Source organism: Cyprinus carpio, unplaced genomic scaffold (assembly GCF_018340385.1).
Source record: "Cyprinus carpio isolate SPL01 unplaced genomic scaffold, ASM1834038v1 S000006670, whole genome shotgun sequence".
NCBI lineage: Eukaryota > Metazoa > Chordata > Actinopteri > Cypriniformes > Cyprinidae > Cyprinus > Cyprinus carpio.
In genome coordinates this window covers 30,001-50,456 of record NW_024879290.1, presented here as the reverse complement: position 1 = coordinate 50,456, position 20,456 = coordinate 30,001, and the positions used below count along the sequence as shown (strand labels likewise).

The window sequence follows — 20,456 nt, the reverse complement described above, 5'->3', positions numbered from 1 at the left end:
CCTCCAAACCTCGCTCAGGCCTACATATGTAAATATTTAAAGGGATTTGTATTTTTCTAGTGTGGAAATCAAATTTGTAAACTTAAAATGCATTTGCAATGATAATACAAAACAATAGAAATAAATAATAGAAAATCATCAGATCCAGGTCACATGTTATCTAAATATAATGTTAAATATATACCCGATTATTTATAGTAAGTATCTGAATATTTAAAATACTGTACATCTTATTTATGATTGTGTGTGCATTTCAGGTTATTTAAATTAAAATAAAATACATACAATTAAAAAATAAATAAAAAAGATTCTGGTGACGTGTTATCTGAATTTAATGTACCTTATTATTCATATTAAGTGTCTGAATGCTCTACATATTAATTCAACATAATGAATACAACAAAATAATAAATTTAATAAAATTTAATAAAAATTATTAAAATAAAATAAAGATCCTGGTCACACGTTATCTGAATATAATATTAAATAAATACCTGATTATTCATATTAAGTGTCTAAATATTCAAAATACAATATATCTTATTTAAAATCCTGTGTCCAATTCAGATACTTTAAAACAGAATAATAAAATATAACAAAATAAAATAATAAAAATTTAATTATTAAATTGCATTTAATTAAAATGATCAAAATAAAATAAAATAGACCCTGGCCACATGTTATCCGAATATAATATTAAACAAATACCTGATTATTAATATTAAGTGTGTGAATATTCAAAACAGAAAATACTATGTTATTTCAAATTTTGTATCCAATTCAGATCCTTTAAAATAAAATAAAACAAAATAAAATATCTGAACATAATGTTAATTAAATACCTGATTATGTGGATGTAGATTATGTGGATATTGCTATGTGTATCTCAGACAAAAACAAACAAGCAAGTAAATGTTTAATATTAATTATTAATTTATTAGTAGCAGAAATATTTCCTGTCCCCAGTAGTTTAAACAAGTTTGAAGGCTTATTGGGAAAAAATTAGTAAATAAACTAATCAAAATGCATTAAAAAGCATGCATATTAAACATGATTTACTGAGTTAAATTTATAAATCAGTTACACAAATGGACCTGGTGTTTAGTCCTACAGGCTGTGGCGTGTAATTATATTTGCATGCGTGGAGTTTTCCATAAATATGCCAGAGGCATGTGAAATATCGAGGAGGCGTTCAAAACTTTCTACTTAAATGTGGTGAAATATGGCCAGTCTGAAACGTGTTCCCATTATGGAATAACGCCCGTGCGCTGGGCGTCATCCATCACCCGCACAATAAAGGGGGAGTTTCTGGCCCTAATAACTCACGCGCAGAACCCAGCTCATCCATCAGCCTCGCCGCGATGATTCATAACAATCAGCACTGGATTACTACACAATTAATATTCAGAGACGCAACATCATATTTTTGCGTGCCATTTTAATAATCAGATATGACATTTATGGTTTTTTCTCTAATTTAATTCATTTCATACCCCTGTGCTTTATGGTTTTTGGAAATATTTGTTGGACGTGTCATGTTTTTATTAGGGGCCGGTTGAATTGGTGCAGCAGTGCTCAAGTTGTGTTTATAGCTTGCAGACATATCTAATATGACAGGTTACTGCCTATGAAGTCATCTGACCTGCTTCTGAGCCATCATGCTTAAGTGCAAATTCTAATCAGACTAGATATATTAATAACAATAAACCTGGTGCTGGTCACTTTTTTAGTATTTGTATTAAAGTAATACCTACAGCTTATAAATTTATTTCAGAACAATGTGTGATTTATAGACGTGTTTTTACCTCCTCGATATGGCCAAAACAAACGCCCACAAAGGCGACGGCACCTCCCCCGGAGCTGTCAATCACTTCACCGCGCGCTGTGATTGGTCGGCGGTGGAGGCTTTAATCTCGGGTGCGCGTGAACGCGCCCGATGTAGACGAGCTCGATGCAAGTGCGCAACGCAGAACATAAGATGCTCTCCGAACTCTCCTTGTGCGCTTTCCCCAGCAACAACCTTTAAGGATTATTCTGTGTGTGTTTTTTTTTAAATCTTATTATTATTCGTTTGGCATCTCGGGAGATACTTTGCGTCCATCAGATGCGTTTCCAGATCCCGCGGAGAGAAGTGGGACATGATCACGCCGCCTACGGAGTCTGCTGTGTTTAGTGTGGTTGATCTAGTGTGGGACAAGAAGCGAGAGCGTCACCCGTTCCTGCACCCACTGCCTCCCGCGGACCCGCAGCGCCAGGCGAACCGCTTGCCCGTCAAAGTGCTGAAAATGCTGAGTGCGCGCACCGGGCACATCCTGCACCCGGACTATCTGCAGCCGTTACCGTCCACTCCCGTCAGTCCCATCGAGGTAACGTTACAGCTGACACTTTCCGAGGCCGTTTCACATGAAACAACCTCTCAGCAATCTTTATTTTCAACCGCGCAGCCTTTTCATGTGAAAAATACACTAATATTTACAACAGTTTACAACGTAAATAACATACAAATATTTGTATTTATTTATTTTTTTATTATTCTTTTCTCTTTTTTTCTAGATCCGATCACAAAAATAGGCTATAATTAAATCGCTTTTTTAAAAGTTTAACCTCTTAACATTTCCATATGGAACTCAAAAAAAAAAAAAAAAAAAAATCTATAATGAATTTTATGCTTCTTCCATTATAAATTTAGAACCCTTCCAAACTCAAAATGCGTGGAGAAATCATATAAATTTCAATTTAATAGTGCCGAAAACACCGCAGTATTAGAGCTCTTTTTGGTGTCTGTAGAATAACAAAACAAATATTGTGTTTATGCATAAACAATAACTATAAACTTAACCATTTCTGAAATTCTCCACGAGGAAGTGCATCACGCAGTTACACTGTGGAACAGAGTAGCCATATGTATTTATATTTTCATAATCTTAATTTTCTTAATTTCTATACAATTCCAAAAGACAGTTGCTCTGTGAACAAAACCATGCATTTAATTTATTACATTTTTTATAATTTATTGATTTTTTTATAAATTTATATTTGTATGAATGAAAAATGTTTGTATATATTGGATGTGTATGGAAATATCCCTGTAATGATAATTATATCATGTTAATGCTTTCCTTAAAGACTGACCTACTTCCAACAATGCAATTATTTTAGCTATAAAGTGAAGGGAAACAATGCATGCTGCCATATGGAAACACATTTTATGCACAGAGGGATATAATAAAAACCCTCTTGACATTTGATTTAATGTCTCTGCAGCATTTTAGATTTAAGACTCTTGAGTCGTGCTCAATGCCAAAACATAAATAAACACTAAATATTCCCCTTTTTTGGCATAAAGATGTTAATGTGGACAGCATCAATTGCATGATTTTCTCTTGTTTAAATATTTTAAATATTGAAATACTTATATACTATAATAATATAATTTTATATGATTTATTTTATAATTTATACATATATTATACAACATTTTGAATATTTATATACTTAAAACGGTCTATTTTCACAGTTGGATGCCAAGAAGAGTCCCCTCGCCCTCCTCGCACAAACATGCTCCCAAATCGGGAAGTCAGATCCGCCGTCCTCCGCCAAACTCTCGGCGGTCGCCTCGGACAAAGACTGCAAATCCAGCCCGCTGAAGATCAGCGACATCGGGGCTGAGGACAAATCCAGTTTCAAACCATATGCCAAATCGTCAGAGAGAAAAGACACGGGAGGAGATAAATCCGGTTTCCGTGTTCCGAGCACCACCTGCCGGCCGGTCACACCTCGGACAGGGAGCCCGAGCTCATGCAGCTCCGTCTCTCCTCAACCCGGACGGCCGGAATCGGGGGATAAAACGGGGAAGAAGGAACGTGACGCAGCTAAAACGCCGGATACACCCGGTACGAGAACCGAGAGCAACGGCGAGACGAACAAACAGGATGCTTCCAAACCGCCCGCATCCGACAGCATCCCAGCGTCCTCTGCGCCATCCGCTCTCGGATCGGGACTCATCGCACCGGTTTCACCTTACAGACCGGGCCACACCGTATTCCCCATCTCCCCGGCCGGACTACCCTACCCCGGAGCCCTAACCGGGGCGTACGCCGCCTACCCTCAACCCTTCCTATCCCACAGTGTGACTCTGGACCCGAGCAAAACCGGCGGCGGCAGCCAGTTGATTAATGCTCAGCTGTCCGGCGCTCTCAGCAGTAAGGCGGGGTCCAGTCCCCTCGCCGGAGCCTCTCCGCCATCCATCATGTCCAGCAGCCTGTGCAGGGACCCGTTCTGCCTGAGCTACCACTGCGCTAGCCATCTATCATCCAGCGGCTCGCACGACAGCGCCGCCGCGGCCTTAAAGTCCGGATACACTCTTATGTATCCCAGCCACTCCCTGCACCCGTTATCCCCCTCTACGCCCTCGTTCCCGGGACACCCATTATACCAATACGGCTTCGTGCTCCCGAACGAATCCCAGCCGCACCTTTGCAACTGGGTTTCCGCGAACGGTCCCTGCGACAAGCGCTTCTCATCCTCGGAGGAGCTTCTGAGCCATTTGCGGACTCACACTGCATTCGCGGGCGCAGAGAAGCTCGTGTCGGGATATCCCAACTCTTTAACCATGGCTTATCACGTGCCAGGAGCCCCGCTGGCACTCAGGACCCCTCATCACACGCTCGGGCTCGGCACACGGTATCATCCCTACTCCAAAAGCCCGTTAACGACGGGCGGCGTGCCGGTGCCGGTCCCCGCAGCCACCGGCCCGTTTTACTCCCCATACGCTCTTTATGGACAGAGACTGACCACTGCACCTGGACTCGGATATCAGTGAGGAACGGATTTGTTTAAGTGTTTTTGTTCGCCTCAGGACCTACTAGTGGACCATTATTTATTAAAGTTAGCTTTAAAGCGAATGAAATAAAACAAGACTCCCATGGCTTTATTTAAACTGTTACAGACGTAATTCTCTCATAAGAAACAAGCCACACTGTGTAATATCTTATAGCCAAAATTTGCATGTTTATTTCTAAATTGACTTGAATTATATTTTAAAGTTTGTGGGGGAGAAATGTTTTTACTGTGCAACTCAGGGAAAGACGACAGCAATTAAAGAATAACTCGATTCAGTCTGATTGTTTTGGTGCACCAGTTCAGTTTTGAATGCATTGGATGATTTAGACACTAAAACATGATTTCTCATGTGGCTTTGGCTTGATTTGTAATCTGCATCACAGTATGTTAAACTTGCAATGAATATAACCTTCAATAATAGTAATAATATAAAACCCAGAGGTATATAGTAGTAAAATTAATCAACAAATGCATCTGTCACAAACATGAATTTACATGCTCGGAAATTTATTCTACATTTTAGCTATTTCAAAAATGTACTTGATTTATGTGTGCGAGTCTAAGCCTTTTTCCTTTTAAAATACTTCAATTTTATTGCCCACAGCATTTGGAGTTTATGAGCCTGGCTTCTTTGCATTACTTTTTACACGTGTTAAATAAATCAGGTACTAAAGAAGAATAGCTCTAAGATCTAAAATGAATATAATAGGTATACATTTTAAATTAAAAAGGAAAAAAGTATAAAAAGAGTTTTTTATGACCTTGTTAAATAAATAAACATTAGGCTAATTAAAACCAGGAACGTGCTAAGATAGGATTTATCATCAAAGCTTCTCCAAAAAGCAATGAAGCAAACCTACTGCTAATACTTTATAATATTAGTAAGTCATAAATAAATTGTTTGATGTTGATAAAAAGTTAGAGATGGTTTGTTTTGACATTAGTAAGTAAATATCTTACAGTTTTCCTGCTGAAAATAAAACAGCCATCAAACTGTTCCAATATGTCTGTAAATATCAGAAGAAAGGTCAGATTTATTTAGTGGTTTATATTTTAAAGTCTTTATAATCAATATTTCATGGACAATCACAGGTTAGTGTTATATTTCAATAATATAGCAAACAAACTGATTCAAATACACAAGTCATCGCAATTATGAAATAACATATTGAAGTCGGTAGCATAATATACTACTATTTTTAATGTATAAATGTTAATTTGTGATATTTTATGTTTTTTTTATAGATTTGATTGGTGGTTATTATAATTATGCCATTATAAAAACATTTCACATTCAGTCTAAATTCAAAATGATATTCTGGAAACAAAAATTAAAAATTCAGCTAAAGAGGTTTATTTCAGGACATGAAAGCTTAAAAGATAAGATTAATTTATGGTTATGTCTTTGACACTGAAGCTAAGTAGACTGTTGTGTTTAGAATAAGACATGTATATGCACAAAATCTTCCTGCCCTTTCATTGCAAAAAAAAAAAAAAAAAAGAACAAAAGGCTAAATGGAGCAAATAAATTGCCGATATGGGCATTTTTTGGCCACACCGCATTTTTTTTTTTTTTTGATTTTTTGAATTTTTTTTTTTGCTTTTATTTATTAACTACTGTGTGTTGTGGTGTGTGAAATTTTAATCCAGTTCCTTTAAATATTCATCATGACAGACTCCAAGATTCGCAGCGCTGGACCGTATGCATGTTATAGTTACAAACCAAACCCACAGCTTCCCTGAAGTTGAGCTGGCAGTCCAACACAACACACTCTCGCTGATCCTATATGAAGACGTGACCGCCGACTGACCACACGTTTATATATTAGTAACACAAAACAATCACGTATGCTTCAGCCTGTCTGAACAATCAATCTTACAGTCCATTTTCCCTCCTGTATTCTGGCCAAACCTCAACTTTGCACAAAAGACATTACATTTTTGTCTTTTTTTTTAAGGACAATATCTAAAAAGCCATAAAACAAGGTACACTTTACTTAACTGAGATGTAAAATAGTTCAAGATATTAAGGCCTGGTTTAGTTTAAGCCAAGATTAGGCCACAGTTCAATTAGGACATTTAAGACATTTTTATAAACATGCCTTAAATTTTTTTTTTTTTTTTAAACTTACAAGTGTGAATAAGTTTGTGGTTTTTCATGATAATGAAGTTGTTGACATTTAAAACAGTTCAGTGAACGCAATTTAAACAGTAATGGCTTTATTGTGCAAAAAATGCCAAATTAATTATAGGCTAGATGTTTTACAGGAAATAAACGAAGCATACAAAAACAGCAACAAAATAATTAAATTAAATTTGATTAAATAGATTAGAATCATGGGTGTCGGATAAAAGCGTCTTAATGCTGGATTTGTTTCAGCTTTTGTTTTCTTCAGATGTGAACTGATGGACTGGAGTGCTGTGGATTACTTGTGGATTATTGTGATGTTTTTATCAGCTGTTTGGACTCTCATTCTGACGGCACCCATTCACTGCAGAGCATCCATTGCTGAGACACTGATGCAATGCTGCATTTCTCAAAACCTGATGATGAAACAAACTCATCTACACCTTGGATGACCTGAGAGTGAGCACCTTTTAATTTCTGGCTGAACTATTCCTTTAATTAATTCTTGTTTTAAAGCCTTTTACTGGAAAACGAGACAAAGATACCGATTAAGTTGATTTGTGTTTGGTGTAAATCCCCAAAGATACACAAACAGACAAAACTAAACACTCTCACACATATCAGAGGAGTGAAAGCCAGTCGTGCATTAATAATGTAGTCGTCAACACAAATAGCACAGATGATACACAGACCATCGCTCACTCTGAAGGGGTGTTTACAGAATCATTACAGCTCCGCTTCTGTGTCCCACAAAATACACTGCGTTGCTATGCGGTCGCTAAGGTGCTCTGAGCAAGTTTGTCAGGTTTCGAGATATTTGAAATGTAATTGATGTCTGTTTAATAAAGTAGAAATAGTGATGCTTGACTCATCAGAGCAGTCTGGAAAGACTTGTGAGTGAAACGACGAAATGTGCAGAGCTACACGGTTGTGTTAAAGCCTCTGAAGCATTAAACACAGGTGATTAATGACGGCCCGCTTTCTCCAAGTCTGCAGAGGCTGAAAATTAGCCACAGATTGGAAACAAATACACAAACACACACACACACACACTTGAACACGTGCACACATGGAAACTCTTAGCTGCGGACACATGTGCAGTGAGTAAGATAAATGAAGTCTCAACAAGCGCTCCACAAACACACGCAGGCCTCCGCCACACACACACACACACACACACACACACACACACACACACACACACACACACACCGTAATTTAGAGTGTATTTAAACGCCAGCGACCGGGATGTTCGTGCTTCGGCTCCAAACTGCAGTCCAAGTTCTTCCCGCTGAGGTGTTTAAATCAGGTCTGGCATCGTGTCTCAAAGCGGTTCCCAGGGCTGTTTTCGACAGTCCCTCCAAAGACAGCACAGCAATATTTCACACAGATGTCCGTTCTCCAGCTCAGATTGATGCGCTGTCGTTCTCAAACGCTTGCATGTGTGTCTTAGCAGAACACTTCAAGACATTCTTCTCGGACTAAACGGAACGATTTCATAACTCATGACAATCCATCTCAGAATCATTTTAAATCACTCCTTGTTAATTTAGTAAGCATCTTATGCTGCACCGGGGCTGCATTTATTTAATTAAAAGTACAGGAAAATTGTGAAATTTTATTATGTTTTAAAACAGCTGATTAATATGTGATTATCTGTTAAACTATAATTTATATCTGTGATGCGCAGCTGTATTTTCAGCATCATTACTCTGTCACGTGATCTTCAGAAATCATTCTAATATACTAATTTGCTGCTCAAGAAACATTTATGATTATTATCAATGTTGAAAAGAGTTGTGCTGCACAATACATTTGTGGAAACTGTGATACATTTTATTTTTTCAGGATTTACATTTCATTCGAATCATTTAATTGAAATAGAAATCTACTCAAACCACGACTTTCCACAGAAATCATTAAGCTTTTGTCTGGTCTTCCAGTAAAATACCTAAATATAGGCTTCATTAAACAAGATTTATTTACTTGAGAAGCAAAATAATGTGCAAGATACTAAGACTCTTCAAACAATATATTTGATCTAAGTTTATTTTTCTTCCTCCACAACCTCACTAAATGTTAATTTATGGTTAAGTTATGGTTAGAAACTAAACTTGCTCTTAACACAAGTTTTAATATCTTTAAATTGTATCTTGTATTAAGGTTGTTTAGATAATTTTACTAGAAAATGAGACAAAGATACTGATTAAGATTATTTGTCTTTCTTTTCAGGATTCTTTGATGAATAGAAAGTTCAAAAGAACAACATTTATTTAAAATTATTATTTATTTATTATTTTTTAAATTCTGAAATGGTAATTTATGCTATGGGACTTCTCTGTATGCTGCATCAAACAAATTATAATGGTGATTTATATTTTTTATTTAGAAAAAAAAATATTTTACTGTAAAAGTGCATTATTAAATATAAAATATTTTACAGTAAATTATAAAGGTAGCTTAATTTATACTTTTTACCTGTAAAAATGTCTTCATAATATTGGACACAAATTAAATGTATTATATGTAAATACAATTTTATCTGAAATTAAATTAGGAGCACCATGCTGACAATTATTATTTTTCCCTTTGGGGCACATCATAGAAAATGTGTTCAGCCCTGCCTTCACTTTATCATCTTATGTTAAAAACCATCAAAGACAAACACGGTCTTCATTATTATTTCTTCACACTTAAAAACTGTTAAAGTAAAGAAAATTGTCATGTTCTGAATGTTTTTAGCACGTTGCTATGGAGTTGTTATGGTGTTCTGGATGGTTGCTAGGTTGTTGCAGTGCAGACATTCCATTCTGAACATTAATGATGAACACAGAGCCATCAGAAACACTATGGCCATGAGAAAACTACCGGAGACGAGGCTCTGCTGGCAATAAGACATCAATGACAGCTGCATGAAACTTCTGCAGCGCTGCTTTACACATAAACACAAAATATGGCATCATAAAAACAAATATAGCAGAGCGATGCCATATCTGACCTCTGCTCTGTGTAGCCCGCATGTCAAAGCACAAATATTGTGCACAGCACTAAAGTTTGCAATAAACAAGTGCTGTTCTTAAATAAAAACATAAAAAACATCTTTCTGAGTTGTAAACAAAGGTTTTTACCAGAAAATCCTATTTTAGTTTTTCTACTTAAGAGTTTCATGTTTAATTCAATGTGTTACTTGTGCAAATTATTTGCAATTATTTGTGTAATTTACAAGTAATTTCTGTGTGAAAATGGTTTTTACAGTGTATTAAAAATATTTTATGTTAATTAAAATAAAGCTGAATATATAAATATTAGATACTTTCATTTAAAAACAAAGCTTAGAAATGCTTCCTTGGCAACTACCTGAAATAAAATAAGTTACTAAAATTACTAAAAGTTAAATAAAAGTACATAAAATAAAAATAGAAATATTTACTCATTTAAAAAAAAACACATAAAAACAAATTATTAAAAATATTTTGTGTTAACTAAAAGAAAGCTGAAATAAAAAGTAATAGATGGGAAAAAAAATATTAAATGGAAAACAAACTTAAAAATTAAATTAGTAATGTTTTGGCAACTAGCTGAAATAAAATAAGATTAAATTACTAAAAATACTAAACCAGTAATAACAAAATAAAATAAAAATAGAAATGTGTACTACTAAAAAAAATAGCCTACAAAAGCACATAGAAAAACTAAAACTATTAAAAAATATTTTGTGTTAACTGAAATAAAATTAAAAAATAATAAATTAAAAGCTTGAAAAGAAAATTAGAAATGTTGTTTTTACAACTAGTTGAACTAAAATAATATTAAATTACTAAAACTGGAATAAAAATAAAATTAAAATAGAAATATTTAATAATAAAAAATACAAAAAGCTAATTGAAAATATAATTAAATACTATTATAGTACATAAATAAGTTATACTAAAATAAAATAAATAATACTAAAACAAAATTGCAGTAAACTAAATGCCATAAAACTAAAACTATAAACTAATGTGACTTCTTTAAATGCCACATCAACAAATTATAAAGGTGATTAGTATTTTTATTATTATTATTTATTATTATTTTACTGTAAAAACCCACATGCCTTGTTAAATGCAAAATATTTTGCAGTAAATGATAAATGTATAATAATTGATGGTTTTTAGTTACAAAAAATGTATTGCTTGTAAATACAATTCTAGTTGAAACACCATGCAAACAATTATTTTCCCTTCGGGGCCCATCATAAAAAAAAAAAGTGTTCATGCACAGCTTCAGAGAGAAAAATAATTTAATATTTAATTTAATAAACACAGATGCTTTGTTCTGCCTCCACGTTATTATCTGATCAGGTGTTTAGGTTGGCAGAAAAATGCTGTGTAGTCCACTTGCCGCTGAGAAACACGAACAGGCCGCTTCTCCAAATGAAATCCTCCAGCAGGCCTGATCTGAGATCAGAGGAACGCTTTGAGGACGGTGTTGAGTTGCACACATGCACAACGCCTCTGCTCAATGCTGCCTTTATACGGGCTGAAATCACGGCTCCAGCGACTTAATTACAAATACCAGCCTTCAAACGCCGCCCAATTACCGCTTTCATTGGGCTGATGGGTGCCAGCTGGGCTCTGGACCGGGTTTCAGCCCATAAGTCACTCTGACACGCGGCTCTGAAGTCAATCCAGAGGAAAAGTCCATAAAAAACGCTCAAGCGTTCAATGCCGTCACGCGCTTTAAGAGGAACCTGAGATGTGATGGAGCACATGACACAGCGTCCAGATCTTCCCATCATGCTTTCTGATCTCTGCTGGTCTGAGGGCGAGACTGAGAGCAGATGATGGCGTGCTGACCTGTTACTTAGCAGCTGTCACGAGGATTGATTGACAGGATCATTATCTCAACAGTGAAGAACAGGTGCGCGCCGGTCGCATGACACTTTATGATCCATGATTTAGATTTAAAAACGTCTCACCAAGGCTGCATCTATTTGATCAAAAATATAGCAATATTATTAAACGTTATTACAATAAAATGACTTGTCATGTTCAAAATGTCATATTAGAATTACTGATAATTTAAGGTGGTGTAGCTGTCTATTTTTGTTTACTTTTGAGTGATTAAGTAATTTTAGCACTGTTTTGGGTTGTTAATTTATGTGCAATGTGAAAAAGTTTGCAATTTCACAGAAAAAAAGATTTCAACCTATACTTCAGTTTTTTTATTAATTTTATTCACTTACATGATTTTTTTTTTTATTGCTACAAATTTATATTCACACAAACGTTTGGGGTCAGTAAGTATTTTTTATTTTATGAAAGTCTTTTCTGCTCAGCGAGGTTGCATTTATATGTGTTTAAAAAATGCAGTAAAAACCGTAATATTGTGAAATATGATTACAGCTTAAAATAGCTTTTGTTTATTGGAATCTATTGTAAAATGTCATTTATTCCCGTGATCAAAGCTGAATTTTCAGCAGTAAATAAGCTACATTTTACATTTTATTTTTCAGGATTCTTTGATGAAAAGAAAGTAAAAAAAGAAAAGAAAGAAAAAAAAAACTTTTGCAATATTATAAATGCCACTTCATTGATTTATGCATCTTGGCTGAATAAAATTATTCTTTTTTTAATTAAATTACTAAAGTAAATTATATATATATATATATATATATATATGTGTGTGTGTGTGTGTGTGTGTATATTTTTTTTTTTTTTTTTTTGATTTAATTAATTAAATTATTTATTTAATTTATTTTTTTTTTTTTTTTTGTTTATATTTTTATTCATACTGATCTCACACGTTTGAACATGTAAACTAAACTCATAAAGCATTATAAACTAGTTTTGCGTTTATCAGCAGAGGTGTTAAAGTCTGAGTTAAGTTCAGGTTTTAGGCTTTGCTTCTGCATCAACACAACATTTCTGCAGCTTTAGGACATCAGCAAACACACCACAAACACTTTTCAGGAAGCACAGGCCGCCCAAACAGATTTGCTTGAAACACCTTTACATTTCTTGACTTAAAGGTTTCAGATAGCTGACTCTTTAAATGAAATGCTTTGAGTGCACATTAATTTATAATGAAAATAAAACTGTATGATGAATGGTGTGCTTTATTCCCGAAAAACAAACTCCTGCAAGTCATCGTGACCTGCAGAATGTGCTTCAGGCAGATGCGTTACAGTACAGCGCCACCTGCTGCTGAACCTCATGAACTACAGCCTCTCTGAACACGATGATGCTGCAAAATCAGTTCAATCTTGCAATCTTTCCTTATAAACTATCAGTTTTAAAGTACTGTTCTGAGTAAATATTTCCAAAGCCGACAGCAAATAAACTGCTATCCTGAAAAGTTTAATTAAATGTGGTCTTTAGTTTGGACATGCGATTATAAAACCATGAAGTTTTTTTATTTGTTGTGTTTTTTTTTTTGGTGATGTTATTATAAAACCATGAGTTATGTACAAATTTTTATGTAAAAAAATTAAATTGTGTTAATTTTTTGTTATTGTTTGTATCTATGAATGTGTTTGTATTTTAAGGTTTTATTTTTTTCTAATTTTAATTTAAAGTTTATTTGTGTGTTTTTATAGTTATTTATAATTTTTTAAAATTTATATTTATATATATATATATATATATATATATATATACACACACACATACATATATATATATATGTTGATAAAATTATTTTTTTTAAATGTAAACAATTAATTTTTTTAATTAGTAGATAAAGTTAAATTGTACAATTTATATGGAAAACAGTAAGTTGGTTTACTCACGATTAATCACATCCAAAATAAAAGTTTTGTTTACATAATATATGTATGTGTACAGGGTATATTTATTATGTATATATAAATACACACACATAAAATTATATATTTAGAAAATATTTACATGTATATACATTTATATATTTACATTCTTATATTTTATATTATATATAAATATATTTAATATATAAACATAACATATTTTTCTTAAATATATACATGCATGTGTGTGTATGTATGTATACATAATAAATATACACAGTACACACACATATATTATGTAAACAAAACTTTTATTTTGGATGTGATTAATCGTGATTAATCATTTGACAGCCCTATTAAAAATATTTTATTAATATTTAAATTTAATATTATTATAATTTTTATTTTCAAAATTATAGATAATTGTAGATACAATTAAATTATTAAAAAAATGTAAAAATATGTGATCAAATTAAAAAAGATAATAATAATAATAATAATAATAATATGAATATGAATACATTTTAATTAATTATATATAATAAATTATTTTAATTCTAAATTATATATAGAGAAAAATAATCTATTTTGAATTAAGTCTGCAAAACACTTGACAGCAGATTGTTTGTTGAAATTAGTGTTGTTTGGTGGTCTTCATGGAAGAAATGTTCTATTAATTTGTTTGATTTTTGTGTAGTGTTTAATTTTTAATCAAGAGGCTGAAGCCATTTTACAGAAGAAAGAGAACAGCAGCAGAAGAAGAGAAGAAACCACACAACACCGCTAACAACATCTGACCTACAGTGAGTTACAGCTTCAGCTCTGTGCTGGACTTTAATAAGACATGCTCATTATCTCTGATGATAATCACACGGTGTGCTTCTGCAGTCATGCGTGCGTCTGATGATGCATTCTGATTATTTTATTAATAAGCGCGTGCATCGGGGTTTGTGACGAAGATTCTATTTAACGAGTTTAATGAGCTCTCAGAGGCGCATCGGTGTGTTCTTTTACTCGTTTATTTGCCTACAAGCGTCAGTGGATACGGAGTAGAAAAAACGTTTAAGAGATCGTTATAAAAAATCGTTATAAATTAATTAAAATAACAATCTCACAACACTACGGCTGTCAATACATTAAACGCATTAAATAATCTTTCAAATAATAAACAGAGTGCGAAGCAGCTCCAGCAGGGTTGCCAGGTTTTCACAAAACAAAACCCAATCAATCGAGGGGTCCCCGTTAAAAAAATAGCGCGTTCCGGAAGGTAAAATACACGTTTTTTGGCGGGGTTCCGCTGGTGAAATTAGCATTCAATCGGCTGAATATTATGTTATTTGGGTCGCTTCAACCCGCGAGCGCGGCAACAGTGTTAAAGTAACCCAAAACCGCGGGAAAACCACGGACCTGGCAACATTGAAGGTGTCACATGACCCGGATGTCGCGCGTGTCGTAATTATACGAGTGTAAGCGCAAAAACAAAACAGAACAAATTACTACAAGACACAGGAATGTGTGACTTTAAAATACTGTCTTTTCTTATGGAGTTTTGGTCAAAACACACACACAAATATTTTGGTATAAAAATTTTTTTTTTAGTCATAACGTCTAATTACTGCACTCCATAGTCGAATAACCTCATTAACCCTCATATTAACAGGGAATCGGACAGCAAACAGAATCGCAAAATTAATATTCCAATCATACATCTTAAACTTCTCCTGAAAAGCGCATTAGTCACGCAGAACCTGATCGATGCGCGCACACGCAGCGTGTTTTACGGCACGCGCTTCCTGTCTGTGTGTGTGTGTGTGTGTGTGCGCGCTCACCTCTGTCAGAAGTAAATACCTTCAGATGAAGAGCGGTGCTGGTAATAATAATAATAATCATGCCATTTCATAACTTCTCCAGAGAAGCGCTTATAGGCTCAGCGACGCTGGGAGTGATTTTTACAGCGGGATATTTTGTGGGTGAGTGTTCCAAAGCGGGAACCCCGGGAAATACAGGGGAAGTGACCCGTTTCTCTTCCGGAAGGTCATCTAATTTGATACAACAAGCCGCTTTTTAACCCATTAGTTCTTCTTTTTTTTTTTTTTTTTTTTGTATTATATATATACACACACACATACTATATCATATATATACTATATATATATATATATATATATATATATATAGTATGTGTGTGTGTGTATATATAATACAAAAAAAAAGAATAAAGATCACGTGTTTACTTGTTTTATTATCTTTTTTAATAGAAGCAAGCTTGATGGGAAACTGTTCATTAAAACATTAACTATTTTTATGGAGTTTCCACCTAAATAGAATACAGGATATGACGAAGTATAACAAAAATCAAATAATAAGTGCATTGTAAAATTTTATAGATAAACTTTCCAAACACACACACACACACACACACAAAACAAACGCATGTGTTATTTATTATTATTATTATTATTATTATTTTAAATATATTGTTACATAGTGTTGAAAAGTCCAAAAACACCTTTAATGCAACATGTTTGATTATTATGTGCAGAATAATCAAAAATAACAACATGAAACTGCAAATAATAAATATTATAATTAATGATAATTAATAAAAATAAAATTGCATGTGGTATTGCACAAAAAAAAAAAAAAACCTCTCCAGGTTATGCTGACATTGCAAACAGATAAATTATTGTAATAATAAAAGTAGTAAAAAAAAAAAATAGCATGTGAAATTGAAAAAAAAAAAAACCCTGCTTATTGTATTTTGAAATTGCAAATAAATAAACATTTTATCAAAAATCAGTTAATAAAAATTGTAGAAATAATAATAATAATAAATGCATGTAATCCCACCTGCAGGAAGAAGATTACAGTAAGGTGTTGTGTTAATAACATGATCTCTGGTTTCTTCTCTCTAAAGGAAAGCGCAAATCTAAATTCTTCAGAATGTCGTCGGGTAAAAGTCACGTGGAAAGGAAAGATGATCCAGTGATGCAGTACCTGCTCAATCACTCTCTGAGGGAACACCCAGCACTCAAAAAACTACGCCAGGTGTGTATATTTCTAATATCTGTGGCTTTCATATGGATAATATTGATCCAGTCCAAATGAGGTTCTACTAATAAATGTCAAAGAATAATTCATCTGCTTTTGTATTTCCACAAATGGGAATTAATTTCAGTAATTGTGGTTAATTATGTCTCTTTGCATCTCTAGAGAACCATGGAGCACGAGCTGAACATGATCATGGTGGCCTGTGAGCAGTCGCAGCTCATGGCAAATCTGGCTCGGTTAATCAAGGTCAAGAAAGCTATTGAAATTGGTGCGTGACTGCAGTGAGCTGCACAGATGTTCTGTAAAGCCCTGGCCGTGTCTAATAATGAATCTGTGTGTGGTCAGGTGTTTATACGGGATATAACGCGCTGAGTATCGCTCTCACGCTGCCTGAAGACGGGAAGCTGATCGCGTGTGACGTCAGCGAGGAGTACATCAACATCGGCAGACCCTTCTGGAGACTGGTGAGAGGAGATCTCATTACGTCCCTATTTACACTCGGTTCTCGCCTTGAAGTGCACTTAAGTTTTTTCTAAACTAGAACGTCATTATAAGTCTGATTTACTGATCATAAACTCACTACACAAAGCCGTTTGTAATATTCAAACTTGTTTTACACAAAGTTATGAAGTGCATATGTGACCCTGGAGCACAAAACCAGTCATAAATTGAGATTTATGCATCATCTGAAAGCTGAATAAATAATCTTATCATTGATGTATGGTTTGTTAGGAGGACAATATTTGTCTGAGATACAACTATTTGAAAATCTGGAATCTGGAGGGTGCAAAAAAATCTAAATATTGAGAAAATCACCTTTAAAGTTGTTCAAATGAAGTTCTTAGCAATGCATATTATTAATCAATAATTAAGTTTTGATATATTTACGGTAGGAAATTTACTAAATATCTTCATGGAACATAATCTTTACTTAATATCCTAATGATTTTTGGCATAAAAGAAAAATGTATAATTTTGACCCATACAATGTATTTTTGGCTACTGCTACAAATATACCCCAGAGACTTAAGACTGCTTTTGTGCTCTAGGGTCACATGCAAATGTCATTTTAAAGCAGGAAGTGTTTGCACAACCTGGATTTTCCACAATCCCATAAATAAATTACTAATAGATTACATATCAGTCCTTATCAGAGACCATGACCTTTCACCACTGCCTTCATGTAGATTAATATTTATCTCTTTTAGTAAATGACCCCAGTTTGTTCTGACGGATGTCACTGAAATTGTTGTTCATATCATTTGCTCTGGAAGTTTACTACAGATTAAAATATTCTGTTGCTATGCTATGCTTCAAATGGATTTCTTCGTGTATTTAATAATCCTCTTCTCATGTTCTGAAATCTTCTCAGGCCTGTGTTGAGCACAAAATAGATGTGCGTCTGAAGCCAGCATCACAAACCCTTGGTAAGGTTTGTTTTTTAAAGCATTCAGAACTTATTTATATCCAAATAACCTTTAGACTACATTCACATCGGATGTCATTATTCACATAAATATGATATATAATATACATTTAAATAAATATTTTACATTTTTATTTTAATTTTAGTTTAAAAATTTAGTTAAATTATTAGTATTTTTTATATATATCTGTAGTTTTTATTATTTATTTTATTTTTCAGTTTTTGGTTATTTTAGTTCAAGTTAAAATAAATTAAAGTGAGAAATATAAACTTTATCAACTCAAATTTCAACTTTGTAAAAAAAAAGATTTTATTTCAATCAACATTTATTTTATTTGAAGTAACAAAAATGTTTTTATGGTTTTTGTTTAAGTTAATAACTTGGAGTCACTTTTATTCATGGAAATAAACTGGAGGTGCATCTCAATTTTATAAAGTGACATTAATGTGGACTTCATATTCATCATAATTTCACACATAATTTACATTTGGCATGAGTCATTAAATAATGAAACTATTTACATTGAAAAATACAAAAAATAATATTTGTTTATATATTGATGTACATTTTTGCTTTGAACAGCGGTGTCCGCAGACATCTGGAAGTCCAAAGAGTTTTTTAAATCGCGTATTAAAATTCATATTAATTCTGAAATGTGTTGAGGATGTTAAGATGAACGCGTGCATGTGATCGTCCTCAAAAAACAAATGATCTGAGCAGAAAATGTGAAGGCGAGCTTATAATGTTTCTATAATGCATGTGTGTGTTTTTAGACGAGCTTCTGGCCGCTGGTGAAGCAGAGACGTTTGATTTTGTCTTCATCGACGCTGACAAAGTCAACTACGACGACTACTACGAGAAATCCCTGCAGCTGGTCAGGAAAGGAGGAATAATCGCTATAGATAACGTGAGTGATCAGAGTTCAGATGCAGGAGTTACGACATGCATTCCTCAGATATCTTCCATCAAAACTGATTTAAGGTCATTGCATGGAATAACTGAGCTAAAATTGAAATTCAGTCATCGTTTGCTCATCTTCATGTTGCTCCAAAGCCATATTTTCTTCTGTAGAGCACTAAAGTTGTTTGCAGGAAGTTGCAGCAGCTGTCAAGAGTTTTGACAAGACAAAAAAACATCATGTGCACTATTTTAGTCAAATTAAAGTCTAAATGATCTTATTTGTGCATATTCAAACATGCCATATCACATTTGGTTACAAGACATGCTACAGTGGTATTGCCGATGCACAGTTTCCGCTACAGAATATAAAAATAAAAAAGCCAATTGCTAATTTTTCATCTCAAAATTCAAACACAATTCTGCTTTTTTCTTGCAGTTTCTTGTAACTCTGAGTCAGAAACTCAAAATTCAGAGAAAAAAGTTCTAATTGTGAGATATAAACTCAGAATTGTAAGAAAAAAGCAAAATTGTGAGATAAAATAATTATTTATTTTTACAAAAAAATTTTCCATCAAGAAGAAATGAGCTTCCATCACTGACTTGTGATATATGAGATACATCAAACTGTTCAAGTGTTTATTTGATTAAAAATACAGTAAAAATTGTGAAATATTATTACAATTTAAAATAGTTGTTTTCTATGTGAATCTCTGTTAAAGTGTAATTTATTTCTGTGATGTGCAGCTGTATTTTCAGCATCATTACTCCAGTCTTCAGTGTCACATGATCTTCAGAAATCATTCTAATATGATGATTTTCTGCTCAAGAAACATTTCTGATTATTATCAATGTTGAACACAGTTGTGCTGCACAATATTTCTGTGGAAACTGTGATACATTTTACTTTTCAAGATTCACAGATGAATAGAAAGTTCAAAAGAACAGTGTTTATTTGAAATAGAATCTTTTGTAACATAAGAAATGTCTTTACTGTCACTTTTGATCTATTTAATGTATTCATTTCTTATAAAAATCATATATCTGACCCCTAGGTGCTGTGGAGCGGTCGAGTGGTGAACCCAGAGGCAGGCGACATCGACTCCATCAGCATCGATAAACTGAACAAGAAGCTGCATCGAGACGTCAGAATCCAGCTGAGCATGTTAACTGTAGGAGACGGACTCACGTTAGCTTTCAAAATATGACTTTACAGCGACACACCACCATAACACACTGAAGAAAACATCTGCAATCATTTATTCAGGTCGTTCAACTGAGAACATGCTTTGTAATAACTGAAAGTTTTGTATTACATTTTTAATCTGTTGACTGTTTATAAAAATACGTTTTACATATGTAT

General features: G+C 33.7%; 2 protein-coding genes across 4 annotated transcripts in view; both read left to right on the top strand.

Moving 5' to 3' along the window:
- Positions 1 to 1,948: 1,948 nt before the first annotated feature.
- LOC109110073 (zinc finger protein 503-like) lies at positions 1,949 to 5,117 on the top strand. The gene is made up of 2 exons (XM_019123116.2): positions 1,949 to 2,366; positions 3,518 to 5,117. The coding sequence occupies exons 1-2, from the start codon at positions 2,139 to 2,141 to the stop codon at positions 4,820 to 4,822; spliced, it is 1,533 nt and encodes a 510-aa protein (XP_018978661.2). The 5' UTR covers positions 1,949 to 2,138; the 3' UTR covers positions 4,823 to 5,117.
- A 9,318-nt stretch (positions 5,118 to 14,435) lies between these two features.
- The window catches only part of LOC122144427 (catechol O-methyltransferase domain-containing protein 1-like), a 6,063-nt gene continuing 42 nt past the window's right edge, over positions 14,436 to 20,456 (top strand). The window contains exons 1-7 of one of the 3 annotated variants that reach the window (XM_042755323.1): positions 14,436 to 14,521; positions 16,636 to 16,766; positions 16,932 to 17,037; positions 17,115 to 17,233; positions 18,142 to 18,196; positions 18,970 to 19,103; positions 20,149 to 20,456. The exon at positions 20,149 to 20,456 is cut by the window's right edge and continues 42 nt beyond it. In XM_042755323.1, the coding sequence (XP_042611257.1) occupies positions 16,662 to 16,766; positions 16,932 to 17,037; positions 17,115 to 17,233; positions 18,142 to 18,196; positions 18,970 to 19,103; positions 20,149 to 20,301 (672 nt within the window). In that variant the 5' untranslated portion in view covers positions 14,436 to 14,521; positions 16,636 to 16,661 and the 3' untranslated portion in view covers positions 20,302 to 20,456. Of the gene's footprint in view, positions 14,522 to 14,609; positions 14,719 to 15,551; positions 15,689 to 16,635; positions 16,767 to 16,931; positions 17,038 to 17,114; positions 17,234 to 18,141; positions 18,197 to 18,969; positions 19,104 to 20,148 lie in introns of those variants that run through there. The other 2 variants (XM_042755322.1, XM_042755321.1) reach the window with 2 other exon arrangements.